The 24,961-nt window shown below is 37.1% G+C and overlaps 1 protein-coding gene across 1 annotated transcript in view; it reads left to right on the plus strand.

Moving 5' to 3' along the window:
* LOC111142604 (DCC netrin 1 receptor) overlaps window positions 1–24,961 on the plus strand; it is a 739,964-nt gene that overhangs the window by 609,665 nt on the left and 105,338 nt on the right. Inside the window, exons 15-18 of the mRNA XM_022495904.1 lie at window positions 6,641–6,736; window positions 12,089–12,321; window positions 17,279–17,417; window positions 22,994–23,101. Coding sequence (XP_022351612.1) covers window positions 6,641–6,736; window positions 12,089–12,321; window positions 17,279–17,417; window positions 22,994–23,101 — 576 coding nt within the window. The remainder of the gene's footprint in view (window positions 1–6,640; window positions 6,737–12,088; window positions 12,322–17,278; window positions 17,418–22,993; window positions 23,102–24,961) is intronic.

The raw sequence follows: 24,961 nt of genomic DNA on the forward strand, positions 1-24,961 counted from the left end.
CCCTTGTCTTTACAACCCTCATAATCAGTGAATATGCGTTTATTCCTTTTTTTTTTTTTCCTGGTCATAAAAGAGATACTTGCCAGGAGCCATGTGTTATAGAGGCTCAGAGAGTTATTAAGTACTTTTTTCAGCCTCCCTTATCCCAATCCAATTCATTCTGTGAGAAAGGTTGACCAAATAGTGATGAAAACCTGTGGAATCACTCAGAATATCCATAATTAAAAATAATTCCCCTGGACATCTACCAAAATCCAAGTTATTTCAGTGTGATTTGATCACAGTGAATTCAAATGAAAAAAATACAGCTGTACTTTGTTTTCCAGAGGCTACTGGTACATTTTCAAGCCATGTATCTGCATCATTTCAGTAAATCCAAAAAATAAATTTGCCGTCATAATTGTCATTAAGTGTATTCCTGAACAATGGAGTCTGACCATAATTAATGTTTAATTCATTTGGAATTCATTATGATATTAAATGTGTTTAACTCATTTGATTCTTCTATTGAGGGAGCAATTCCAGGCAATTCTTTTGTGATTCACCAGTTTTAAAAGTTTAAGAGCTCTGAGCATGTGCAGGAAAATAGCTCCACATTGCCCTCTAGTGGTGCGTCCATAAATGACACTCTCCTTTTGTACGGGGAGAAAACCGCTCCGTTGCTCCCAGCCTCTCTCCCCCTCAACACACGAACAAGAGGCCAATATCACAATATAAAAGGGGATCAAAGCATTACAGCCCACTGTCCACTATTAACCAATAACTGAGTGATATTTGTGTTATTATTGTTCAGGTTGATTCATTACTGCAAGCTCTGTGAGGGCATGCGATATTCCTGCTGCTTTCTTAGGAGATTCAGATGCATTTGACAAAAGCACTGTACAGAGGCCAGGGGAAGCTCAAAAGATGTTAATGAGAGGGTAGAGTATGAAGAACATAAAGGAAAGGGTTGTTTTGGTTTGTTTGTTTGTTTGATTTTTGTTTCTTTGTTTTTTTCCATAAAAAGGGGAGGGGGAGGTAGACAAAACAATTGTGGCTTTGACCTTGGTCTTTTATTTCCTTGGTAGCTCTATGTTCCTTTAGAAAAGTCAATGAACTTACCTGACCCTTAAATGACTAACCAAAAACAGGAGAAAAACAGACCAAATCATCTCCAGGACCACGAGCTCTGAGCGATATTCTTATACCAGTTACAACTCCATTGCAAATCTGTTTCCCTTTCCCAAGGCTAAGCCATTACCACATTTTATTTAAATTAAAGCTAGGTCTCCCCTAGGGTGTGCACAGCATAGTTGGGATCTGTGGAATTTAGCAATTTGTGTAACTCATTAATTCAATAGCTAAAAAATTCTAAAACTCCAGAGTCTTTGCTAGCCTATCCTATACCATGGCTAGCCATCATGTGGAAGAAGCTGCCATTACTTACGTCATCAGAGACTTGTAAGCAAGCGTCAGTATTGAAATGACATTTATCTCACCGTTACTATGGGAGAGAGATTAAGAAATTATAAATACTGCTCGGGATCCAGATAGCAGCTAGATGAGGCGCACGTGTTGTTAAAATTCAGATTGAAATAAAAATTCGAAGTAGTAAAATGAAAATGAACCAGCTAAGACACATTCTTTTCCTCTTAAATGAGAAATATATGCACTCCAAAAGACAGAAAACCAATAGTGCACAAATGTTGCAGAGGCTTTCAGAGCATGTTTTCTAAGGAGGTATAAGCTGGGCAGCTGCGAGCGGTGGACAGAGGTGAAGGCATGAATTCAATGTCTCGTAGACCATGCTATCTGTGAGCTTCAGCTCTCAACTCTGAGCAGGAAGTGAAGAACCTCTGATCAAGTCAGTCTTCACTATGAATTCCAAGCAGAGAAGTCAGCATGAAACAATCATATTTAATCACCTTGCATAAATGAGACTTGCTTTATAATTTTATTGCACCGTCCTTACTTCCTTAGTATAGTGTCTCATTTGTTGCTGTTGATCTTATGGTTGACATGTTGGCTAAGGAAGCCCAGACTTCATCATTTATTTTTCCATGAATATGTGTAGATTTGCATGTATTTGTGTATATAGGAATCTGAGGTTACAGATTTGTGGCTTACCTTCCGTATGCTGATAGCCTAGAAGACTGCCTTCCGTATGCTAATAACATCTTGGATTGGTGGCTCCATTCCTTAGGTGAATTACTTAGAGGAATTACTGTCCAGCATCCTCCATACGCTGTTACTAAATCTCTCCCTCTCTCTGTCTCTCTCTCTCCCTATCTCTTTTCCTTTCTCTTCTTCTCTCTCCTTCAGATTTAAAAAGTAAAACCAAATCAAATAGAAATCGAAATCCTAGCTCCCAAGCACATGAGTTTTGGAAATGCTGACCTCTCTTTCACTCCCTTGATAAACAAATACATAGATAAATGCAAATAGAGGTTTTCTGCAATTTGACCCACAGCAAGGCAATTTTATAGATCTTGACCCTAATGCACATGTTTACATTGTAGTTGTATGGATAAATCATATGTTTGAAATCAGACTTTGTCTCCAAAACAGTAACTATAAAGGATGTTTCCTAGTAGAGAAGTATTTTTGCTGACCCATCTAATCTATATTTTTGACATACATCATTTCCCTGATGTTGTTTTCTACTCTCTATCATTCTTTTATCTCTAAATCCTACCCATACCTTCAAGCCCTTGTACCAAGTCCTTATCTGCCAAGAAATCTCAGATGACCTAGTCCCTCACTAATTTTCCAGACCTCTAAGCTCACATAGCATTCACAAGTTGTATCACACACTGTACAGCTTAATTTTATGTAGTCTTTCATTGTTCATTGTTTTCTCTGCCCAGAATTATGATTGTAACCTGACAATAGAGGTCTGTCTTTTACATATGCTCTAAGAGCTTTTAACACTTGTAGACCAATTACTTTCTTATTGGTAAACTAGGTTGACAGCAAAAATTAATAAAGAAATATCTGCTCTTGTAGAAGAAGCAATTCACTTAATAGAAGCGCTTTGACAACATTAAATATAATTTTATTTTATTCCTCTGGCTATATTGTGGCTCTCGTGTCATTGTGGTTTGGAATGTCAATATCTCAAATGCTAATATTTGGGTCACATAAAATCTCATGAAAAAAAAGCCATCTAATCAATTTTCAAAGGACATTCACTGTCGGAGATAAATCCAGTCATTTTTAAAACTTTTTTAATCGTAAAGTAAAAGACAGATACAGAAAACTACAAGCAACAAATATATAGCTTAGTGAATTCCTGAAAGTTGGACTTGAACTCTTTCTTTGCTCTATTTCCTGCAAACTGTCATTTGGATCAGACTAAGTAGGTTCCATCCTTGGGGAAGACTCTAGAATGAGTGTGTTCTTTCTTTAGAAGACACATAATGCCCTCATAAAATAAACTGAGGGTTGCAGGGTGGGGGGTGGGGGGGCCGTGGGGTAGGGAGAGGGTGGTTGGGTTATGGACATTGGGGAGGGTATGTACTATGGTGAGTGCTGTGAAGTGTGTAAGCCTGACAATTCACAGACCTGTACCCCTGGGGCTAATAATTAATTATATGTTAATTTAAAAAATGAAAATTAAAAAAAAAATTTAAAAAGAAGACACATAATGCCAGGGTTTCTCTATTTTATCTTAGCAATCATAATTGCTTAATACCCAGGTCCATTTGTTCACTGGGGCCGCAACATAGTAATATTTGTATTCTATCATTGAGTTTTCACTTGCTAGTTGGAATATTGTAAGTGTACGGTTCCCCTCACATGCTGTGTGGTTACACAGTCAAAAAGTTTATTTAGGAAAAACATAATAAATGTCTGATTTTTTACCTGGTTTTCAAGATAATGATTTGGTTCTCTGTCAACCTCAGAAGTGACTGACTTTTATTTTTTTTTAAATATCTTTATGAATTCACACATTCATGTTTATTTGTTGAGTCTCAACTCATTGCACTCTTACTCAGATTGTCTTCATCTTTGGTCTGTGGAAGCCTCTTCGATTTGATTCCTGAATCCATTTGACGTGAGCCTATTAGTGTTTGATTGTTTCCTTTCTATCTGGTTACATCAAGATGTTTTAGGATCCATTGATATGTGTCCTATCTCAGACCAGTTTTACAAAAAAACCCTTGTTTCTCGCAATGCAAAAAAAAAAAAAAATTTTTTTTTTTTTTCAAAATCCCATTTTGGGCATTAGGGGTTCTTTTTACTAACAATGTCTCTAGGCTTCTTCAGTGGATAGAGCTAGGACAGACATAAAATACCTTTTAAGTTGAAACTGATTTTCTGGTTGAATTATAAGAACAGAAGACTTTCCATACCTCTTCTATTGCACATCAGTATATTCTCCCATCTACACAAATCTTCTGGTTCTCAAGGACGAAGAAGATAATAGAATTTTTAATTCTCATGATTATTCATTTGCATTAGCCCATGTTACATTAGTCTCAGAATAACAATAATAATAGTATCACCATCCATAATAATTACTGAAACATTAATTTTTATATACACACTACCCCCAGGCTCCCTTATTTTTGACATACAATTATAGGGTAGCTATAATAGAAGACCATGTAGCCATTACAAGACAAAATCTCACTTAGTCTTAGTTCCTAACATTCATTTTTCACCAGTTTGCTGTTGGGTTATCTTCCCTGGTCATTGAGGAGCTCGTTTCTCTGTGGTGGTAGTTCTCAGGATCATGGGAGAAATGCTCCCTGGTTGCTTAAATGTTGATAAGAGCTTGGCTTTGCCCTTTTTATTTAAACTAACTTCTGTGAACTATAAAATCCTTGAATCCCATTTTTTTTTTAAGATTTTATTTATTCATTTGACAGAGATCACAAGTAGGCAGAGAGGCAGGCAGAGAGAGAGAGAGAGAGGAGGAAGCAGGCTCCCTGCTGAGCAGAGAGCCCAATGCGAGGCTCGATCCCAGGACGCTGAGATCATGACCTGAGCTGAAGGCAGAGGCTTTAAACCACTGAGCCACCCAGGTGCCCCCATTTTTTTTTTTTTTTTTACCTTGGGTATCTCAAATAAATTACCTCCACTCCCTCTGGCATAAAATGTGGCTGTCCAAAAGCCACATCATAATTTAAGTTTCCCCTTTTCAACTCATGTATTCTTTCTGTCCAGATACCTAAAAGGTTTTTTTTTTTAACTCAGCAAAAATGTCTTGAATTACTCTGCAGTATTTGTTCTGTTCCCTTTCTTTGGGTTTCCTCCTCAAGGAAAACTATTATTCGTCAGTTGGACCTTCCTTCTCTTCTATTCGTCACTCTCTCCCGAATTTTCTTTTACTCTCTCTTGATTTCTTTTTGTTTTATTTATCCTTGTGCTTGTTTGTTCCTCTAGTTACTCCTTTTATTTTCTTTACTTTTTACTCTTTTTAATTTTTATATATATATATATTTTTTTACTTAGATAGCCTGTATTGAGTTATACTACCTCATTTCTGAGTTTGTTTTTTTTCTAATTCTAATTTATATTACTCTTGCATATCTGGTATTTAATTTTATTAGTGTTGTTTACCTCATTTTGAAATAATAAATTTCAAAGGTTTGATCTACTTTCCTTGCATATTTTTTATCTCTGTTTGTCTATAGGAATGGTATTCTCCTCAGTATGTATTGTAAGACATTTAGCCTCAACAGATTTTTGTTGCTTGCTTTCCTTCACATGACCTGTTTCCCTACATTCCTGGATGCTCAAATAGCTTTTCTAAATACACAGAGCTCCCTCTCCTGTTGTTTTCATTAGACCAGAGCTGAGGGCTCAGCAAACTGTAGCCTGGGGAGGTTACAGCTGGCCCAGGTCCTATTTTTGTTTGAACCTCACTGAACCAAGTATGGTTTTTACATTCTTGAGGAGTTGTAAACAAACAAAAAAAATGCAGGTGAGTTCATGACAGAAAACATGTGGGCTGCAGAGTTAAATATTTATGATCTGGGCCCTTTATAAGAAAATTTGGCCAACCCCTGAAACACACTAAAAACTATACAGCCACTTGCTCTCCAAGTTTTCATGACTTTTCTCTCTTTGAATTTATCTGGACTCTCTCTTCCCTTCATTTCTGTTGCTTCTGTCTGCTCAAGTTTTAAGTCTGTTCCCAGCCGTTTGTCCCCTGTGTAGGTTCTGTCCTGGAAAGGAGATTTTGCAGGGTAGTTTTGAGTTTTACATATACCATCCTCAGATTGTTGTGTTGCATTTTCTAGCATTAGTTGATAGTTATTTTAGAATTATCCTGTTTTCAAGTTTGATGCCTCTCTCTGATTTCTCCTACACAGATGCTGATAACATACAAGTCCTAAGATTGTTGGTAGTTTGTCCACATGCAATTGTATTTCAGGGTCTGAGAGTATAACTCATCATAGACTTTTGTTATAATTGTCCAAATGCTCATGGTTGTCTATCTAGTCACTCAGTCTCTATTTATGTGGAGATTTAGGAAGATTAAAAACTGTATTGTCACCACTGCCCCCTTCCTCCCAGAATCAAACTTATTCATTCCTAAACACCTTACTTAATAGGTTATATTAAATTTTATGGCAGGAAAATGTTTACCCTGGATATTTCAGTACACTAAATAAATCAGCATGTTTATTTTCTTTCTGTTTTTCTCCAGAGTCAAGCTCCCATTACGTAATCTCCCTAAAAGCTTTTAACAATGCAGGAGAAGGAGTTCCACTTTATGAAAGTGCTACCACCAGATCTATAACAGGTAAGCTGAAATAGTTCATCATCTTATGACAAGGGAGCCAATGTTTGAGTTGTGGTGGGAAAAAAATTAAAAAATAAAAAAATAAAACAAAATACAATGGAAAAAAAACAAAAACACGAACAAGCAAAATGTATTTAGTCATGTTCTGAGCATTGAGTGTGTATGTGTGCATACATATTTGTGTATATGTGTGTATACATACACACACACACAGTTCATTTTTTTCTTGGTTTACAAAATTGAGAGGAAGTCAGTCTATAAATTAATATGTGGACTCAGAGAATATAGATCTCTCCTTCTCTGTCTTATCTCAGTAGCTCATATTTTGGTAGCCCAATACCACTCTTCATTCTGTTGAGCACCTTGTCTCATCTTGCAAATCAGTGAGGCAGGAATGTTTCTGTGCAAAAGCCACCCAATGCCCAAATGGCCACTTGGTTCTCTACAGAGGATCCTTCAATCTAACCTGACAAGGAAGGACCTACCTCCTGGGACTGGTTTGGACTAGTCTGAGTCAGAGAGGTGGACTTTTCCCGAGCCAGGCCTATAGGTCACCCCAAGAGTTCTCAGAGCCTTATGACATTGAAAGGACTGGCACCCTCCAGGGTTTTACACCTCTGGGAATTCTTTGTGAGTTGGACCATAAAGGCAGCACACGAGAGAAAAAGAGCGCAAGTAACTCAGAAAGGAATGGGTAAGAGGAATGAGATTCAGGACATTTTATTGTTTATTGTTATATAGTTATTTATTAATTTATTTAGTTTTACAGAGACTATTTGTGACCAAGGCTGGGCGTACTCAAAAATAGAATAAATACCACCCCTGGGGTGCTGTTCAGAGTCACTGGAAAGTCACACAACCATCCCCAATAGCCTTATGTCTGAAGTCTGAAAGAAAAATCCAGGAGATCCATCTTTTTAATGAATTCTTTGATCCTGCCTCCTTTCAAAACCCAAAAGCCTCAGAGCTCATTTAACTCATCACTTACTTTCACCTTAATGAGAATAAAGGATCTGAGAGCAGAATTTCATAGAGAACATGGAAAACTGACAAGGAGGAATAAGTCAGCATAGAATAAATAGTGGGATCCACTTAAATTATGTAAACTTGGTACAGTTTGTTTTCCAAACCCACAAACTCCATTCATAGACTAATCTTGTGAATACACAGTTGTAAAATGAATTTCCAGTTGTCCCATGATGGTTTCCAAATAAACCATCACTTTGTTGATTTTAGCCAGATTTTCTTTGTGAGGCAAAGTTGATCCAGAGTTTGCTTGAATCTTTGGTTGCTGTTTTCAAGGTCTACAATCTGCCTAAAGTGGTATGCAAAATTTTGGGTATGTGTCAATGTATTCATTTATCTGTGGAGACAGTATGGCTCCCTCATTGTGTTATCAAAGGGAACCATGTCTCTCGAAAAGGGCAAATAAGAAGTATTCCCCAAGAGAATGTCTACTATCAAACATATTATCTCTAAATACATGAGGCATATGGAGGTCCAGAATAGGAAACCATGAGGTAACATGATGGAGGGCGTCTAGAATTTTCACTTCCCCTTATTCTCTTGTTCCGTAAGTAGCAGGGTTCTTTGGGAGATAGCAGGCCACTTTAGCTGTATTTGTCCTTCCCATAATTTGTATCCAGTAAGCCATCTCTTTCCTGTCTGTGGTAAAAGATGTTGAGGACTTGCTCATCAGTGTGTCCTTGAGATTGTGATCAGGCCACACAAATTATACTATGGCTAGTCTTCTCAAACACTACTTTCTTGCCAAAACTAAAACCCACGAAGGGACACTCAGGTGATCAAAAAAAGAAAAAAATTAATTTTGAGCAAAAAGCAGTGGTAGTAAAAATAGAGTTTACATGAACCAAAGATAAGTTGCTCACAAAGAACCATTTGGGACATTAACTTCTGCCTTCACTTTTGTTGTCATTCTTTAATCCTTGGCATAGGGCATTCCCAGAGTGGTTTCTAAAACACCAGTGATCCGTAAGACTATTTTTCCCTGCTAGGACTCTAATCCTAACGCGTCTGGGGGGATGAATGGATACCAAAAGTTGGAAATCATGTGAGGCATTTTCTTACTGAAGTCAAGTCAGTAGGGCAAGGTTGAAGAGGAGTGAATAAAGCCAGTCCTTTCTAAAGGGAAGGATGTGGCAGACTTATTTTATTGTTTCCACATGTCATAGAGAACAGAGGACAAATAAATAGAATCAAAGGTTAAGGTTCTGGGAGAAATTCTATCAGTAAATGTGTCGTAGTGCCACAGAGAAGACATTCTCTGTCTCTAAATTCTGTAAGTATTCCCATGAGCAGACTTAGAAGAGGCCAGCATCAAGTAAATAAAAAATCGGAGGCAGTAAGTGTGTCAGGCTGGAGTAAGTATCAGGCCATGATGATTTCCACTAATGCCTGCTCTTCCATGGGTCTCATCGCTGGAGCCTCATCCCATCCTGAGCATATTAGTATGAGAGCAGAGGAAAGTTTCACCGGGTCAAATGAGCATGTCAAGAGTTTTATTCGTGCAGTAGAGCTTTCTAGTTCTTATTATTGCAAAAACAAGACATTTTGAGCCTGGAGAAGGCAGGGGAATAAGGAGGTGGGTTGTTTGGTTTTGCTTATTCTCAACCGTTTTATCACTGTCTGAATGAAGTATAATCCAGATGTAAAATTATGTTATTATTTTTAAAAGCTGGTTTTGAACGTTAGTATGTGAACTGAAAATTCATGAACTCTTACCAAAATACTTATTAGGAACTGAATGGGCTTCTCTTTTTAGCAAAAGGTTTGAGACTATGTTTTTTTTTTCTTTTTAATTTTTAATTTATTTAGTTTTTACTCTTGACTATAACCACTGCAAATCAACAACATGTAAGGCACCTAAAAATTGCAAAAATGTTATTTAGCAACAAAAATGTGTTTTTTTCAAGAAATGTTTTCTTAACAAAAAAAGAAAATGCTTTTAATTTAACTACTCAGTTTCTGTGCTGAGAGAAATGTAATGAGCAGTGTATGTAGCATACACGTATTTAGAATAGTGCTTGCTATCCGCTAGAACATTATGCTTTGTTGGAAAAGCTCTATATCTATACTATTCAAGATGATAGATGGCATAAATGGCCATAGGATGCTTAAAATTGGCTAGTGCAACAGGAGAAATGATTTTTAAATTGTATTTAATTTTAATAATTTAAATGTAAACTATCCATGTGATTAGTGTCTCTTGTATTAGACAGTACAGATCTAAAGGAGATGGCAAGTAGAATGACAACCCATTCCTGAAAACAAATTCACTAAAAAAAAGTCAAGAAAAGCTTGGCCAGAGATAGAAATTCTTAAGTTATGTAAGTCCATAGATAGCTACCAACAAACATCATTTGAAATTTGAGGGATGCATTCTGGAAGCTGAGACTCCAAGAAACTCCACAAGTCATGAAAAATAGACGATTGTAAAATCCAGAAACAGCCAGATTGAGTGTTAGTATTTCTCCAAGTAGAATCACTTTTCGAAACCTTATATATGACACCTGTGGCGTAGGATTAAATTCATATAAGTTTAAAAACCAGGTTAAGCAAAGAAACAGCAAATACGGTATAACACAGTATGTAGGTTGGTCAAAAAAGAAGTCTGTGATTCAGAATAGTCTTCCTGTATGTATAACATTCTTCTTGGAAAGTCGGCTAAGAATAGAAACAAGGGAGGCAGTGCCTGCTTCCGTCTGGCCAAAACACCTGCCACCGATGCACCAACCTGGTGACTGATTGGGATCCTCCTGGAGGTTCTTCAGCTCCCCCTTCATCATTTCATAAATCCATTTGGGTTTAAAGGAGCCCTTAATAAAAAGACACATCAAAGGAAATACAGAAAGCCTGGGCTCTGTCATTAAATTTTAAACACACATTTTTCTTTCTCTCTCTTTCTCTTTTTTTTTTCCCCCTTTCCTTTTGTTCTGTTTTTGTTTTCAGGTTTTATATTTTGCTCCAAAGACCACAGCCCAGTAAACTACTAAATAATTCATTGGAAAACACAGTAATAAGTAGGGGATAGGCATTTGAAATACAGTGGACAAAGTGAAGTAATCATCAAAAACCAGCCAGCAGCTGCCGTGCTTGGAACTAGGCTATTTAAAAATATAAACTCTTTATGTACACTCCTTCAGAAACTCTACATTTTAGCAGGTCAGCTCCCCAAATGTCATTATATGCCCAGCCTGAGGGCTTTTTTTTCTTTGTTAGTGAGAATATATATTACATGATTTAAAGGTAAAATTTCAAAAACTGAAAAGTCTTAGTTACTAAGGACTCAAAACTAGACTCTTGTTATGGCCACAAGATAAACTCTTGTGACTGTGATATCCACAGCATAAAAATGAGTACAAATTTTTTCTAGAGAATTTTCTAAAAGCAGGTTTAGATATGTCGTCACGCAGGTTCTGATTATGTTAATCAGGATCAAAGCCCGTGTGTACCTCACACAGTTCATTCCGTCTTCCTAGTCGAGAACATAAAGTCTTCCTATGGAACTTGACATTTTGGAACAAGTAATACAGAATATAGGTATGCTTTAAGAGCCTTAGTGAATTATTCTGTGGGAAAGTGGATAAAACAGCTACTTACATACTTTCTTTAAGGATTTCAGTCTTTGAAAATCTGCCACCCCAAGTGCTAGGAGAAACCCACTTACCAAACATATCGTTGGACCACACAGACCACGGACTTGGTCAGGCCGGCTTTACGCAATCATGGTCATAGACGGATTGCTGTAGACCACAGAGCCCTTTGGGCTTTTTTATTTATTTCTTGCCTAAACAATATTATGCAGATATAGTCTAAGCATTAATGAAAGCACTAGAGAAACAAATCCAGATAGAAAAGAAGAAAAATAAACAAACAAACAAACAAAGATACTGGATAGACATTTATTTCCTTACCAGGAGGAAATATACCAGATGCTCCTTTTGATCTTGGTATTTTAAGCTATCTGTATAGTTATAAAACCGACAAGTTCTATACTAGACCTTTTAGGAAACAATGTGCAACATTCTAAAAAGAAATGGACTTTTAGGATATATAGCTAGAAGTGATCACCAAAATGGAGTTGATAAAACCACTATAGGGAAATGAGTGAATTACAGAAAATAGTCAGTTATTTTTGTAATAAAGCAATACTGTTTCTAATGAGTTTTCCGATTGAATTAATTGTGTTTTTTTCTGTTCTTCTCATGTTCCCTTTCATCATTATTGCCATGCATTTAACTCATCGTGACGTGTTACCACTGATATTTATTTTTTAACTCTTTTATTTATGCATTTATTTGTTTGTTTCATTTGGCGGGTTTTTAAACCCAGATCCCACTGACCCAGTTGATTATTATCCTTTGCTTGATGATTTCCCCACCTCGGTCCCAGATGTCTCCACCCCCATGCTCCCACCAGTAGGTGTACAGGCTGTGGCTCTTACCTACGATGCCGTGAGGGTCAGCTGGGCAGACAACTCTGTCCCTAAGAACCAAAAAACATCTGAAGTGCGACTTTACACTGTCCGGTGGAGGACCAGCTTTTCTGCGAATGCGAAATACAAGGTGAAGTTCTAACTGATAGTGTAAAATTTAAAATGAATTGTCATTTGCTTAATACCTTGTTTTAAATGCTTCCTGGACGGTTGTGAGTCATTTTGCTGCAGTGGCACCAGATGGGAAACAAAGCATTTTAATAACTCAGTATCTAAAATTAGAATGGGAATAATTGTATCTTAGGAAGCAATTCTAAGGCAAGGTAGAATAACCTCAAGAAATGTCGAATGTTATTCAAATGCCAGCAGATGCTGCGTTTGTGTAAATGATTCGATTCTGGACAAAGGAATGCCATTTTCCTTAGAAAATAGCAGAGCTCCACATTCATTTTTCGGGGTAGATGTTGGTGTCTTTCCTTTTATTTGGAATCTAGATGGGACACAAAAGGCAACCCTATTAATGTTACAGAGACCCATTTTATAGTGCATATGCCTGGGAACACAACTGGAAGACTTTGTTATAAAGTCCTTAGAAAGCACTCGAAGCCATTAGCATCTACTTCCTCAGTTAGCCTTGAAACACACTCAGGTGGTAAAGAAAACCACAGTGCACACTCCCCTTTAACTATTATGCATTAGACCAACCCCTTTCACTGAGTCATCCTACAACCCTGGTAAGAGCTCAGTAGAAACAGATACTGGAGGCATTGTCTTTACTTCTTCTAAGTCTCTGTCAGCCAGCCTTAGCAACTCCAGCAAATAGTTGTATGCAGGGACAATTTTCTTACCTCCTGAGCCTGCCACAATGTTAGTATATGCAAATAATACAAAAAATGTGGTCTAAATGAGAAAATTAACAAGTGCCTGTCTGTCAGGTACCTACAATGTCCCTAGAACTGTGCTAGATTCTAGAGGCAGTTGCGCACAGTTGTTGCTGCTTAACATATTATTTATAATTTTGGAATGAGTAAGACACTTAGTTCCACTGACACATTTCAAAGTATCCGTAAGTTATTCAAGTGAGATAACATCTGAAAACACATTTAAAACATAAACCTTCACAAGACGATGGTTTGGGATGAAAAAGATAGCTTTAAAAATAGGATCATACATGTTGCCCAGTAACCAAGGAACCAGTAGTTCAATCCTGGCACTCCAGCTCCTTCGGATGCCCCTTATCTGAGAAGACATGATCGGTTCTCTTTACCACTCCACTGGGACAGGTCTCGGAGAAAATTTGAATCTCCTGATATTTCATGCAGTGTTCTTTCCACTAAGCTGCCATCTTGCTTAATTTAGCTTCTAGCCAATGGTGATTTCAGGGATGACAATTTCCTTTGGGAGTGTCAGACTCTAAAGACCACAGAGAGAAAGGAAAATCCCACCAATAGTATTATAAATCTGCCTCTTTCTTCCTCTAGGCATGCTGCATCTGCTTTTAGTCTCTTTCAACTTTTTAGTGTTGTAAAATTCACGTTTCATCATAAATCAGTTTTTAGTTGAAACCATTTTAAAAAGCTTTCTTTGGTGCTGTCACCCTGCTAGGTCAGGTATTTGGAAAAACTCTCCAGGCAAGTCCAAATAGTATCATTGATATAACATATGTTTTAAGTACCCTATCCATCTCCTTGCAGTATTAGATTTAGGGCTCAGCAGAATGATAAATAAAGATAACATTATCAGATAAGACAACCAATGAAACATATGAGGACATTTTTTTAAAAAGTCTCTCTTTATATACAGATTGTCCAATTCTAAGTTTACTTTTAAAAGACTACCCTAAAAATTTTATGCTCATAATTGTTCTACTCTGTCAATACATTCATTTCACAGAATGGCCATGAGTACTTTGCCAGTATGTGAAATGTTCTGAAGGATAGTGATTGTTCTCTGCAGAATGGCTTAAGTTCCAGAATTTCTTGAGGCAAATGATTTCGGTTGAATAGTTAATACAGCACACATGGAATTATTGAGTCTCACTAAGAATGCCTGTAAAGTAAGACTCAACCCAATAACTATTCCTTGTAACCAGAGGCTGATTTCTCTCATGGATTGAAGTTTGGGAATAGAAAAAACAAACAAAACAAACAAACAAAAACAGAGGCACCTGGGTGGCTCAGTGGGTTAAAGCCTCTGCCTTTGGCTCAGGTCATTATCCCAGGGTCCTGGGATTGAGCCCCACATCGGGCTCTCTGCTCATCAGGGAGCCTGCTTCCTCCTCTCTCTCTGCCTGCCTCTCTGCCTACTTGTCATCTCTCTCTGTCAAATAAATAAATAAAACCTTTAAAACAAACAAACAAACAACAAGATTTTAAATGTTCCTCTTCCCACCATCTTCCCTGACCTAAGGCTTTCAGTTACTAACATTCTGTCCCCCTTCGTAAACACCCACACTCTACATCCTTACCCTGAGAAGAAGAGTTTTAGAGAAAAGGGTGGGGTAAGTTGGATAGCAAGGATAAATACAGACCATATCTAGCCCACTAAAAAGTAATACAAATAGGCTTACATTTTTCAAATAGTGGTAATAGAATGCTTTGGTTTTACATTGTGAACTTCTCAAACGACTTTCATATCTATTATTTCATCTCACTCCCAAGCACAGTTTTATTCGGTAGGCAGAATATATACAAAATAGAGGGGGGGGGATAAATACATGAAGTCCAATGACCTGGGTGCAGGAGTTGGGTTTGCTATGACCTGTCATGTCATTGAACTTGCTCACTTCCATTTTTCTCATCTATAGGATTGGAATATCCACACCTACTATAAAGAGAGTAATAGTCTCCGTAGTTAAACATGTATGTAGATTCCTTTTTGAAGACATCATTAGGTTGTATAACTTGGAAAAGATTTCCCATGAAACTTCATCTAGAGCTCAGGTGACTTAATGTCATTATCCAAGGCTATCCCCACAGGAATACTTCATTTAATCCCAAATCAAGCCATATTCCAGACATTTATATCTAAAACTCTGTCTTGATCTTCCTTATCAGAAAAGGGAAATTTTTGTAATTTACATTCTTTTGAAATGATTAATCACATGATGTTTTATATAAATTTCTATTCGAAATATATTCACTGAATATTGACTAGTGCTTGCCAGATATAGCATAGCTATTACAGAAGATACAAAGTTGTGCAAGACTCAGTCATGCCCTCAAGATATTTTCAATTCAAAAGGGAAGTTAACACTTGCCTAAAGTTATATATCACATTAGACAATGCATGAAATATTGTAGGTAACATTATTTAATACATTCACTGGACCAGATACTATGTTTTACTTTACAGACACTTTAAATAATGCTGGGAGGTTAGTGTTATCTCCATTTTATGGATGAGTAAGTTGAGGCTCAGAGGGGTAGTACCTGTTGCATTGTATGCTCTCAAAAGTAACTGGCCATGATTTTTCAACGTACTGCTAGGCTAATGATTTATTCTGAACAATAACCTTCCTGAGAAAACCCAGTGAATTCATGGTATTTACAGAATGCAAGTATGTCATTCTAAAACACAAACAAGGACAGTGTTGCTTAGCAGCCTCCCAAATGCCAGTGACGTTTATGCTCAAAGAGACTAGTTTTATAAAAGTATGATCTCTTCCTAGCTGAAATAATACTCATTGTCCCATGTCTCCCCCTTATTTCCATTTCTAAGACTTAGAGGTGTTCATGGTAGTGAAGGAAGACAGGTTTGGAAGTTATATTTCAGCCTGTCAGATACTAGCTGCCCATGTTGTGTTTTATTTGATGAAATTCTATTTTCCTGAGTCTACAGAATATTTTTACATTTACTTAGGGCCCACATTTTTACAGTTATTTTAAAGAAGAGCTTCTGATAGATGTTTACGAGGTCATCACTTTAATAGGGTGGATGGGCACATCATCAAAATGTTATTAGTACAGTTAAATATTTATTTGGTTTTGTAATGAAGTGTAGCATTTTCATAGCTATAATCTAAGGATTCATAGTAGAATAAAAAAGATACACCATACTGCAGTAGTATAGGAGGAGATAGGTGTGACATAGATAGGAAAAAGATCTCTCCTTGATTTTCTAAACAGAGATACTTAAAAATGTAATAAGTATAAAAGTGAAGGTAAATATTAAACTTTGGAAAAGAATCAAGATCTAAATACCAAGCATAAATTGATACTTATAAGAGGCATAAATAGGCAAAATTTGCCTGATCATATGGAAAATATCCATTAACCTGGATGATTAACCTGTTCTTTTTTTCTTCATTACCATTTTGATCTCTTGAGTAAGCTATAGAAATACTTTGTTTTCTAGTAAAATATCTTTAATCTGCTATTCAAAAGACAAAGAATGAATTCAAAAGACAAATAATATTAACACAATTAGAGTCTTTTAATACATATCCAATTTGTTGTTCCTTCCCTAATCAATTGCTCCAGTGACCATACTTAAATGTGTGTTTCATGTAAACTTTGCATAAAAAGAAGACCACACAATTCAACATTTCTTTTGTTTATTTTCTTTATAATAGCCCAACAGATTCTGGAATCACTAAAAGTTTGTTCTATAAAGAATATTTTTAAAAATCATAAGTAGCAGATCTCTAAAAATTACTTTTATTACTAGTGAAAAATAATCATGATGATCTATTTAAAATATATAAACTAAAACTTCTGAAAAAAAGATTTTGGTTATTACAAACACATGAAAGTTAAAGTCAGTGGAGATTAGCTTAAAAATGGAATTGACAGAAGCAAGCAGAATTGGTCCTGACACAGTGGGTTATTGCCCTACTTGGGAAAATTGATCAGCTAGTGGCCCCTCTGAACAACACCGCACCTGATTGGATCCATTGTGTTTTTGATCTACAATTAGCCAGTATAAACTAGCTGACAGAGAGGAAGTAGAGCGAGTGCTGTGTCCTAGGTCTTATGCTATTTGGAAATAGACTCCTTGTTTACTATTTGGTCGTCTCTTTACATGCTTTGACTAAGCAAGTTGATAGAGTTCATTTTTTTCTCTTTGTTTGTTCCCCATTGGTACAGTCAGAAGACACAACATCTCTGAGTTACACAGCAACGGGCCTCAAACCCAACACGATGTATGAGTTCTCGGTCATGGTAACAAAAAACAGAAGGTCAAGCACATGGAGCATGACTGCGCATGCCACTACGTATGAAGCAGGTACGTGAAGGGAGCCTTGCTTCCAAATTTCTGCTTCTAATGGTGTTTCCCAGGTTTTGTGGAAGTTGGAACATTCATGTGCTATGATGTCTAAGTTACACCTTATCCAGCAGAAAATATTTTATGCTTTGTAGTTCAAAGCACTTTTATATCTAGTATTATCCTCCCCACTCTAGAAAAGAAGAAAATGAGTCCCCAGTGGTTTGAGTGCTGGTTTTAATCTGGACATTAACTTGGGAGATCTGAATATAAATCTTTTCTCCGATACCTTCAAGTAAAGGCCGAAATCCACGCACTGAACACTGTCCAAAACATTTGAGGTTTTGACTAGCAGTCATGGTGGGTATTTACTTTTTTTGGAAAGAAATTAGATACAATGCATTACAACCATAACCGCATTGATGTTTACCTTAAATAACCTCAGCTGGGTATGGAAAGAAGTTTCTGGGTGGTTATGTTCACTCCTTAGAAATAAGACAACGCATGGAAAAACCTTCATGCAATTCGAAATAGTTCAAATTGCAGGAAAATGTAATTCACTGTAAATTTTACCAGTCACATTTTCCATGGATCATAAAGGTTAAATTTATAACCTTAACAGACACGCGGTGCACTTGGCTTTTACAGTTCACAGAAATCCCAACATCTGAAGAATACAGGGTTTAACCTAGTGTTTGATTGGTTTCATGGTAGTCTATTTCAGGGTAAACTACACCACACATTTCCAAATGTAAAAAAATATGTACCAATAAAACTCTCTGGGTAAGTTTAATTTCTTTTTCCTTTGGAATTTGTCCCATGGTATTGCAGTTCATTTCTTCCAAGCTACTACCTTAACTCAGAGTTTACTGTTAATATTTTTTATCTTTTTGTGGATACTTCTTTCTATAAGAAGTTTTCTAGTTTGTCTGATTTAATTTCAACATCCCTCTTTTTTTATCTTCTATTTTACATGTTTACATATGTTAACTCTTTCTCTTAGAATTCTGCCCTGAATGCCAGATACTCACAGCTTCTTAGGACAAATTAGACATGCTGAATGGGTTATGCTCTACAGGGAGAATAAGGGTCCTGCTCTTCCTTTTTACTTAAAAGGAGATGAAAGGAGTTAAACATAAACCAGTAAGACATTGGGTCTTCCCTGAGCAAAAGAGAAGGAGCAGTCATTTCCTCTTAAAGCAAGCAAATTCATTCATTTTTCCCTTTCATTAACATAAAATGCACCCTAACACCTGGCTTGATAAATATATCCTATTCATTTCTCATCAACTGCGTAGCCTTGTAGGGACACCAATGGTGAGACCCATTGCTGACAATAAGATATTAACTGCTAGAGAGTGGGTAGTAGGAAGGTGATTGTTGAAACAGATAATGATCTGGACAGAAGTGTGAATAGCATGTGGATGAGATCCCGGGTGATGATGAGAAGCAAGAAGTAATTCACAAGTGTCTGCAGATTTTATAGCTTTTAGAAGGAAAGGAAGTGAATGAAATAATTCTAGGTTTGCTTCTAATTCTGCAGTAACAAAGACTGTATGGGACTGCATAGTTATGCGTTTGTGCTGAAATGGCTTGTGATAAAGCTAAGAGTGGTTGACAAATCCTTGAAATAAAACATTTCATTCTGTCCAAGTGATAAATCCTTAATTTTATTCCAGTTAAGTAAAATAGAAAAAACTTGAAGGATGCCTGACACCATGCAGAGAAAAAAAAAAAAAAAAAAAAGCCAAAAATCCTAAGTCACGTAAGAAATACAACCACAGAGTTTTGGCCAAGTTGGAATCTGAACAAACAGATCCAAGGATAAATTCTGTCTGGAGAAATCAAGGGAGGTTTCACGAAAGAAAGAAGAATTGAGCAATGGCCTGGGTGGATCATCAGGGACCCATTCCAGGGACTTCAAAGGAAAGCAGCCTGTACAAAAGTACACAAGCCAGTATCAGAAAGACTCTCCTAGAGGCACTTAGGAGTGGTTCAGAGGGAGTGGAGCTCAGGAGTCATCAGACAACAAAGGGAAATGAGGCTATAAAAGAAAGTGTAGTAAATACCAGGGCCTGATACTTATTATTTGTTATTGATTTACATTGTTTAAAGACTTTATTTATTTATTTATTAAAAGATTTTATTTATTTGACACAGAGAGAGAGAGAGAGTGAGACAGAGAGCACAAGCAGGGGGAGCAGCAGGCAAGCGGGCAGAGGGAGAGAAAGTAGGTTCCGGGCAGAGCAAGGAGCCCAGTGTGGGACTCGATCCCAGACTCCGGGGATCATGACCTGAGCCAAAGGCAGCCGCTTAAGCGACTGAGCCACCCAAGCTCCCCAAGTCTTTATTTATTTGAGAGAGAGAAAGAGAGAACAAGAGAGAGAGAGCCAGCAAGCAAGAAAGAGCCGGAGCAGTGGGGGATGGGCAGAGAGAGAAGGAGAAGCAAAATCCCCGCTGAGCAGCCCTACTTGGGGCGCCATCACTGAGCTCTCAGGACCCTGAGATCATGACCTGAGCCAAAGGCAGTTCCCCGCTGAGCATAGGACCCAACTAGGGGCTTGATCCCACAACCCCAAGATCATGAACTGAGCCAAAACCAAGAGTCGGATGCTTAACCAACTGCACTACTAGGTGCCCCTCTTATTATGTGTCATTTATTTACATTTACTCCAAAGAAGAGTGGTAGTCAGTGAAGAATTTCTGAAAGGTCTCCTCCAGGCAGAACCTGTGAGATGGGAGAGGAATAGCCCAGAGCCATTCTGCTTGACTCAGTAGGCAACCCTGAGGTCGTTAAGGCCTCATTCCTCTCCAAATAGTGTGCAGTTTATAGGATAATTCTAAACATTTGAGTTACTGATTCCAATACCAGAATCTCTGTTCACCAACCTTCACAGGGCTTGAGGAAAAAGAAAAACATGCACACCACCTAAAATAGATTAGTTGTTAGATTTTTTTGTTTTTTTTTTTTTAAATAACCACCTGTTCAGTGTATTATTTTGCTAGGTGAAGCTGAAGTCATTTTATCTTTTTTGAATACCATAACAGATTCAGTGAAGCAATCTAATCATCACCATTTGACTATTTTCTAAATAAGCGTCATTTTGAATTTTAACCCAATTAAAAGAAAACAGAATATTCTGACTAATTAGAAAGACAGATTATCGTTTAATTACTTCCAAAATAGGACAATGCCTTATTATCCTTGGTATAATACTCTAAGTCAATTTGTGACCATATTTTACCTTCCTGTTGGCTTAGGAAACATCCTGAAGGAACCCTTTATGAGAATAACCCTTCACAAGGTAGTATCGCCTTTTTGGCATTTTGCTATAACAAATCTTCTTTTCCTGCAAGAATGTCTTTGTTCTTGTTTCATTAAAACCATATACATGGGGCACCTGGGTGGCTTCGTGAGTTAAGCCTCTGCCTTTGGCTCAGGTCATGATCTCAGGGTCCTGGAATGGAGCCTGGCATCAGGCTCCCTACTCAGCAGAGAGCCTGCTAATTGCCCCCCTAACCCCCACCTTTCTCTCTGCCTACTTGTGATCTCTGTTTGTCAAATAAATAAATAAAATATTTAAAAAATATATACATATGCAGTTTCTTTACTCAGGATTCAACTACATTGGATCTATGTATGCTCCTTCTGCTTCCTTTCTTTTTTTTTTTTTTCCTTAATTTAAATATATTAAGTACCTTGTCAGGATATTATGATTAGGTGATTATGATTGATTAATGTGGAATATTAGTGGCTTTGAGAATCAGGGCATTAAAAATAAAATGTTATGATCACTGGAAATGTTTGGTGTGTCATCCATTTGAAGTTGTATGCAGGAAGAGAAACAGAAATAGAGGTGCTCAGATTCTGCATGATAGGGTCAACGTAAGGGCCAAAGAGAATGGAAAGAGTGAAGAGTTCAGAATTGACCACGTTGTACCTATCTTGTAATACACAAGATCTCGTGCAGAGATCTGGAAATTCCTCCAGAACCCAACTATAGATCTTAGACATGTTCCGAAATTTCCCATGTCAAACTAGGGGTAAGGAAAAGAGACTGTCAGTAATTGACTTGGAGTATTATACTTTGCCTAGAAGGAAAACTCACTGCATTTCAAAGCATAGACAATGAGAAAAAACATCTAAAGGAGGCTGAAAGATACCAGACTGGGTTGGCCAGTTTACTGCCACCTTTAAAATATATCTAAAATTTTGTTGAGCACAATGTAGGAGGAAAAATAATTTCTCTTTATTCTTTTAGGTTCTTGGCTGAGACCCCACTATAATAAAAGATAGATTAATAGCAGAAAAACAAAAGGAATTTAATAATATGTGTATCTCCTATATACATAGAGGATACCCAGGAACAGAATAACTCCCTAAAATGGCCCAAGCCATCACCTTAAATACAATCTCCAGCTTAAAACAGAAGAACACACTGGGGTTTGGGGAGCCAGTTATGGAAGGTTTTCAGGCAAATCACAATAAACAAGGGTGTTGTTATTATGCAGATTTAAGTTCCAACCTTCTCCCTAATAAGAGTTTCTAGAGATTTTATCATCCTCCTCTTCCTGGTACAGAGAGGGAGACACTCATAAATACAAATTTCTCTTGTAAAAGAGTAACATCTACTAAGTTTTCAGAGCTTTCCCTGTGTATACTGTTTCTTAAAAATAATCAGCCTAGGGGCGCCTGGGTGGCTCAGTGGGTTAAAGCCTCTGCTTTCGGCTCAGGTCATGATCCCAGGGTCCTGGGATCGAGCCCCACATCGGATTCCCTGCTCAGCACAGAGCCTGCTTCCCTCTCTCTCTCTCTGCCTGCCTCTCTGCCTACTTGTGATCTCTGTCAAATAAATAAATAAAATCTTTAAAAAAAAATAATCAGCCTAAAATAACCCTTATGCCAAAGAGGCATATCTTGGAGTGATAAATTCTGGTCCCTTTCAACAACATGTGGGAAAAGTAGCTCTAAGCACGCCCCCCCACACCATGGTCTTGTGCCTTCTTTTCCATGCCAGGCTGATACTAAGACCCTCACAGATTCCATACCTTCTCTATTTTCAAATATTCCTTTGCCTTCTTGCTAAGAGATATCTAGAATGTTTACCTAAGCAAGATGTCTTAACCTGCATTTACATTCATTCCTTTTTTCTTCTTCTTCTTCTTGCTTTTAAGAAAATATAGAATTAGGTGACATTTTTGTTTTAAAATCCTACAGTTGTCTCTTGGAGACATGTAGCCATCAATCTCACTAAGTATGTGTACATTTCTTTGTTTTTATAATGATTCGTACATGTTTAGTGTGGTCCTCGCTTGGAAATATCCATTATACTTTTCTCCCCTGCATTCATACATATTCTGTTCTCCTCTATTTATACCTTTGGAAGTCACTCAACTTTCATGGAAAAACATTCATTTCTATATATTTGTTTGGTTGCTTGTTTAATTAAAATACTTGAAATAAATCGTGAATGGTAAGATCAGCATGATGCACTGCATGATGGATTCTGAATGTCAACATCATGATTAGAAGTCCCGTAAATGTCTGCTTTCTTTCACATCCAATGACAAGGCCTTGTCTCTGTTTCATCTCGCAGCCCCGACCTCTGCTCCCAAGGATTTGACAGTCATTACTCGAGAAGGGAAGCCTCGCACTGTCATCGTGAGTTGGCAGCCTCCCTTGGAAGCCAATGGGAAAATTACTGGTAAGCGTCTCTGCTTTATTTCCAGCATTGCTCTGCTTAGCCTAAAATTGCTTACCTCATGTGCATGGCTCACGTCTTTTGTGTATTGGTTTTCTGTCCCAGCATCTCAGTGGACTTCCTGATCCTTTGTGGTTGTCTCTTTTGCCTCCCTGCTAACCATGGAATTTCTTCAAATGGTGCCTGCAAATACACATGCATACTCATTTTCTTTGAGTTGGTTCCTGAATGATGTATATTTCAGTTAGTTTAGACCTTTTGTTTTTCATCTTGTGGAGCATTAGGACAACCTTCTAATGGAATGTCTCTGAGCATAAGTGACTAAAAAGAAGCCGGTTGTTTGGCAATTATAAAATACAAAAGACACCTAATGACCGTGTATTTTTGAATGGCACAGACAAAGGACGTTTGTCTAAGGGTTTTTAGTTTCTCACTTAGCTTTTTAGCTTCTTACTTAAATCATAAGGTTTGTAAAATACTTAATATTGACTGACAGAAATTGAACTTAATGAATATTTCGCAATGACAGATTTTATTTTGCCAAATATTGCTGATAACATCAATGCCTAATTAAAGCGTCCATTAGAAGCCTGTAATGTTAATTTAGTATGAAAAATATAATGGAGTTCTATCAGGAATTTTGCATTTAAATGATCACTTTAGGCTTTTAATAGATGTCTCTATAGCATATAATTATTATGAAAAATATTGTATAAGTAAAAATGTGCACATTATAGTCTAATTAACTTGAACCATTGGGTTAGGCACATGTAAGAGTCACTCCTTTTTCTTCTTTTCTTGCATACAAGAAGTGGATAGCACTATTATAAATTAACAAAGTAATTCAGTCATTCTCTGATAACAGAGATAAGTATGGAAATTACAGTTCAGATGGCCCACTTACTTTATGAGTTACTTTCAGAATTTTCCAAAATGAAAAGATAATGTGAAAATTCCAAATGTGATTTAAATTTAAGTTGAAGACTTGTTTTCTCTAGAAAATGGTTCTGAGTGCAATACCAAACAGAAATTTCATTTGAGCTAACAAATATGGAAAAAGAAGAGGGATGGGACACCTGGGTGGCTCAGTGGGTTAAAGCCTCTGCCTTCAGCTCAGGTCATGATCCCAGGGTCCTGGAATCAAGCCCCGCATAGGGCTCTCTTCTCAGAGGGGAGCCTGCTTCCTCCTCTCTCTCTGCCTGCTTCTCTAACTACTTGTGATTTCTCTGTCAAATAAATAAATAAAATCTTTAAAAAAAAAAAAAGTTGAAGAGGGATATTAAATCTCCCCAAAACCGTATATGCTTAGTTGTCACTCTGCCAGGCTTTTTAAAACTGAGGCTGGATGATTCCAATTTTCTTTTACTTTTTCCCCTCAATGTTATGATTTATTTTCATTGGTTCTATTTCAGTACTTTTGTAGATTTTGATTTGTTTACATGATGACTTTTTTATTATGTTATAAATAGTAATTTATAAGCATATGGTAAATCAATAGATAAGTTTAAGAAGAAAAAAAAACAGAACAGAGGTTGTCTAAATAAAAATGAGTTCTGATGGAAAAAATGTATTTTTGGTAAAGGATAAAATAAGCCATATACCATCCAAAGTCTCCTCTCATATTTAAATAAATCTCATCTAATAGTCAGTGTAAATAATAGAATGTGTTTTCAACTCTGGAAGAAGCTAGTTTTGCTTTTTGAGGGAAAAATCAAAGTCTGTCCCATATTAAGAAATGCAAATGAGTCTAAGCAGTAAAATCCTGTGTGGCAAAATCACAGCAGATGTATAAGAAACCTCCTCCAGGGGTGCCTGGGTGGCTCAGAGGGTTAAGCCTCTGCCTTCAGCTCAGGTCATGATCTC

The sequence above is a fragment of the Enhydra lutris genome, unplaced genomic scaffold (assembly GCF_002288905.1).
Source record: "Enhydra lutris kenyoni isolate GAN:26980312 unplaced genomic scaffold, ASM228890v2 scaffoldscaffold8, whole genome shotgun sequence".
Classification (NCBI taxonomy): domain Eukaryota; kingdom Metazoa; phylum Chordata; class Mammalia; order Carnivora; family Mustelidae; genus Enhydra; species Enhydra lutris.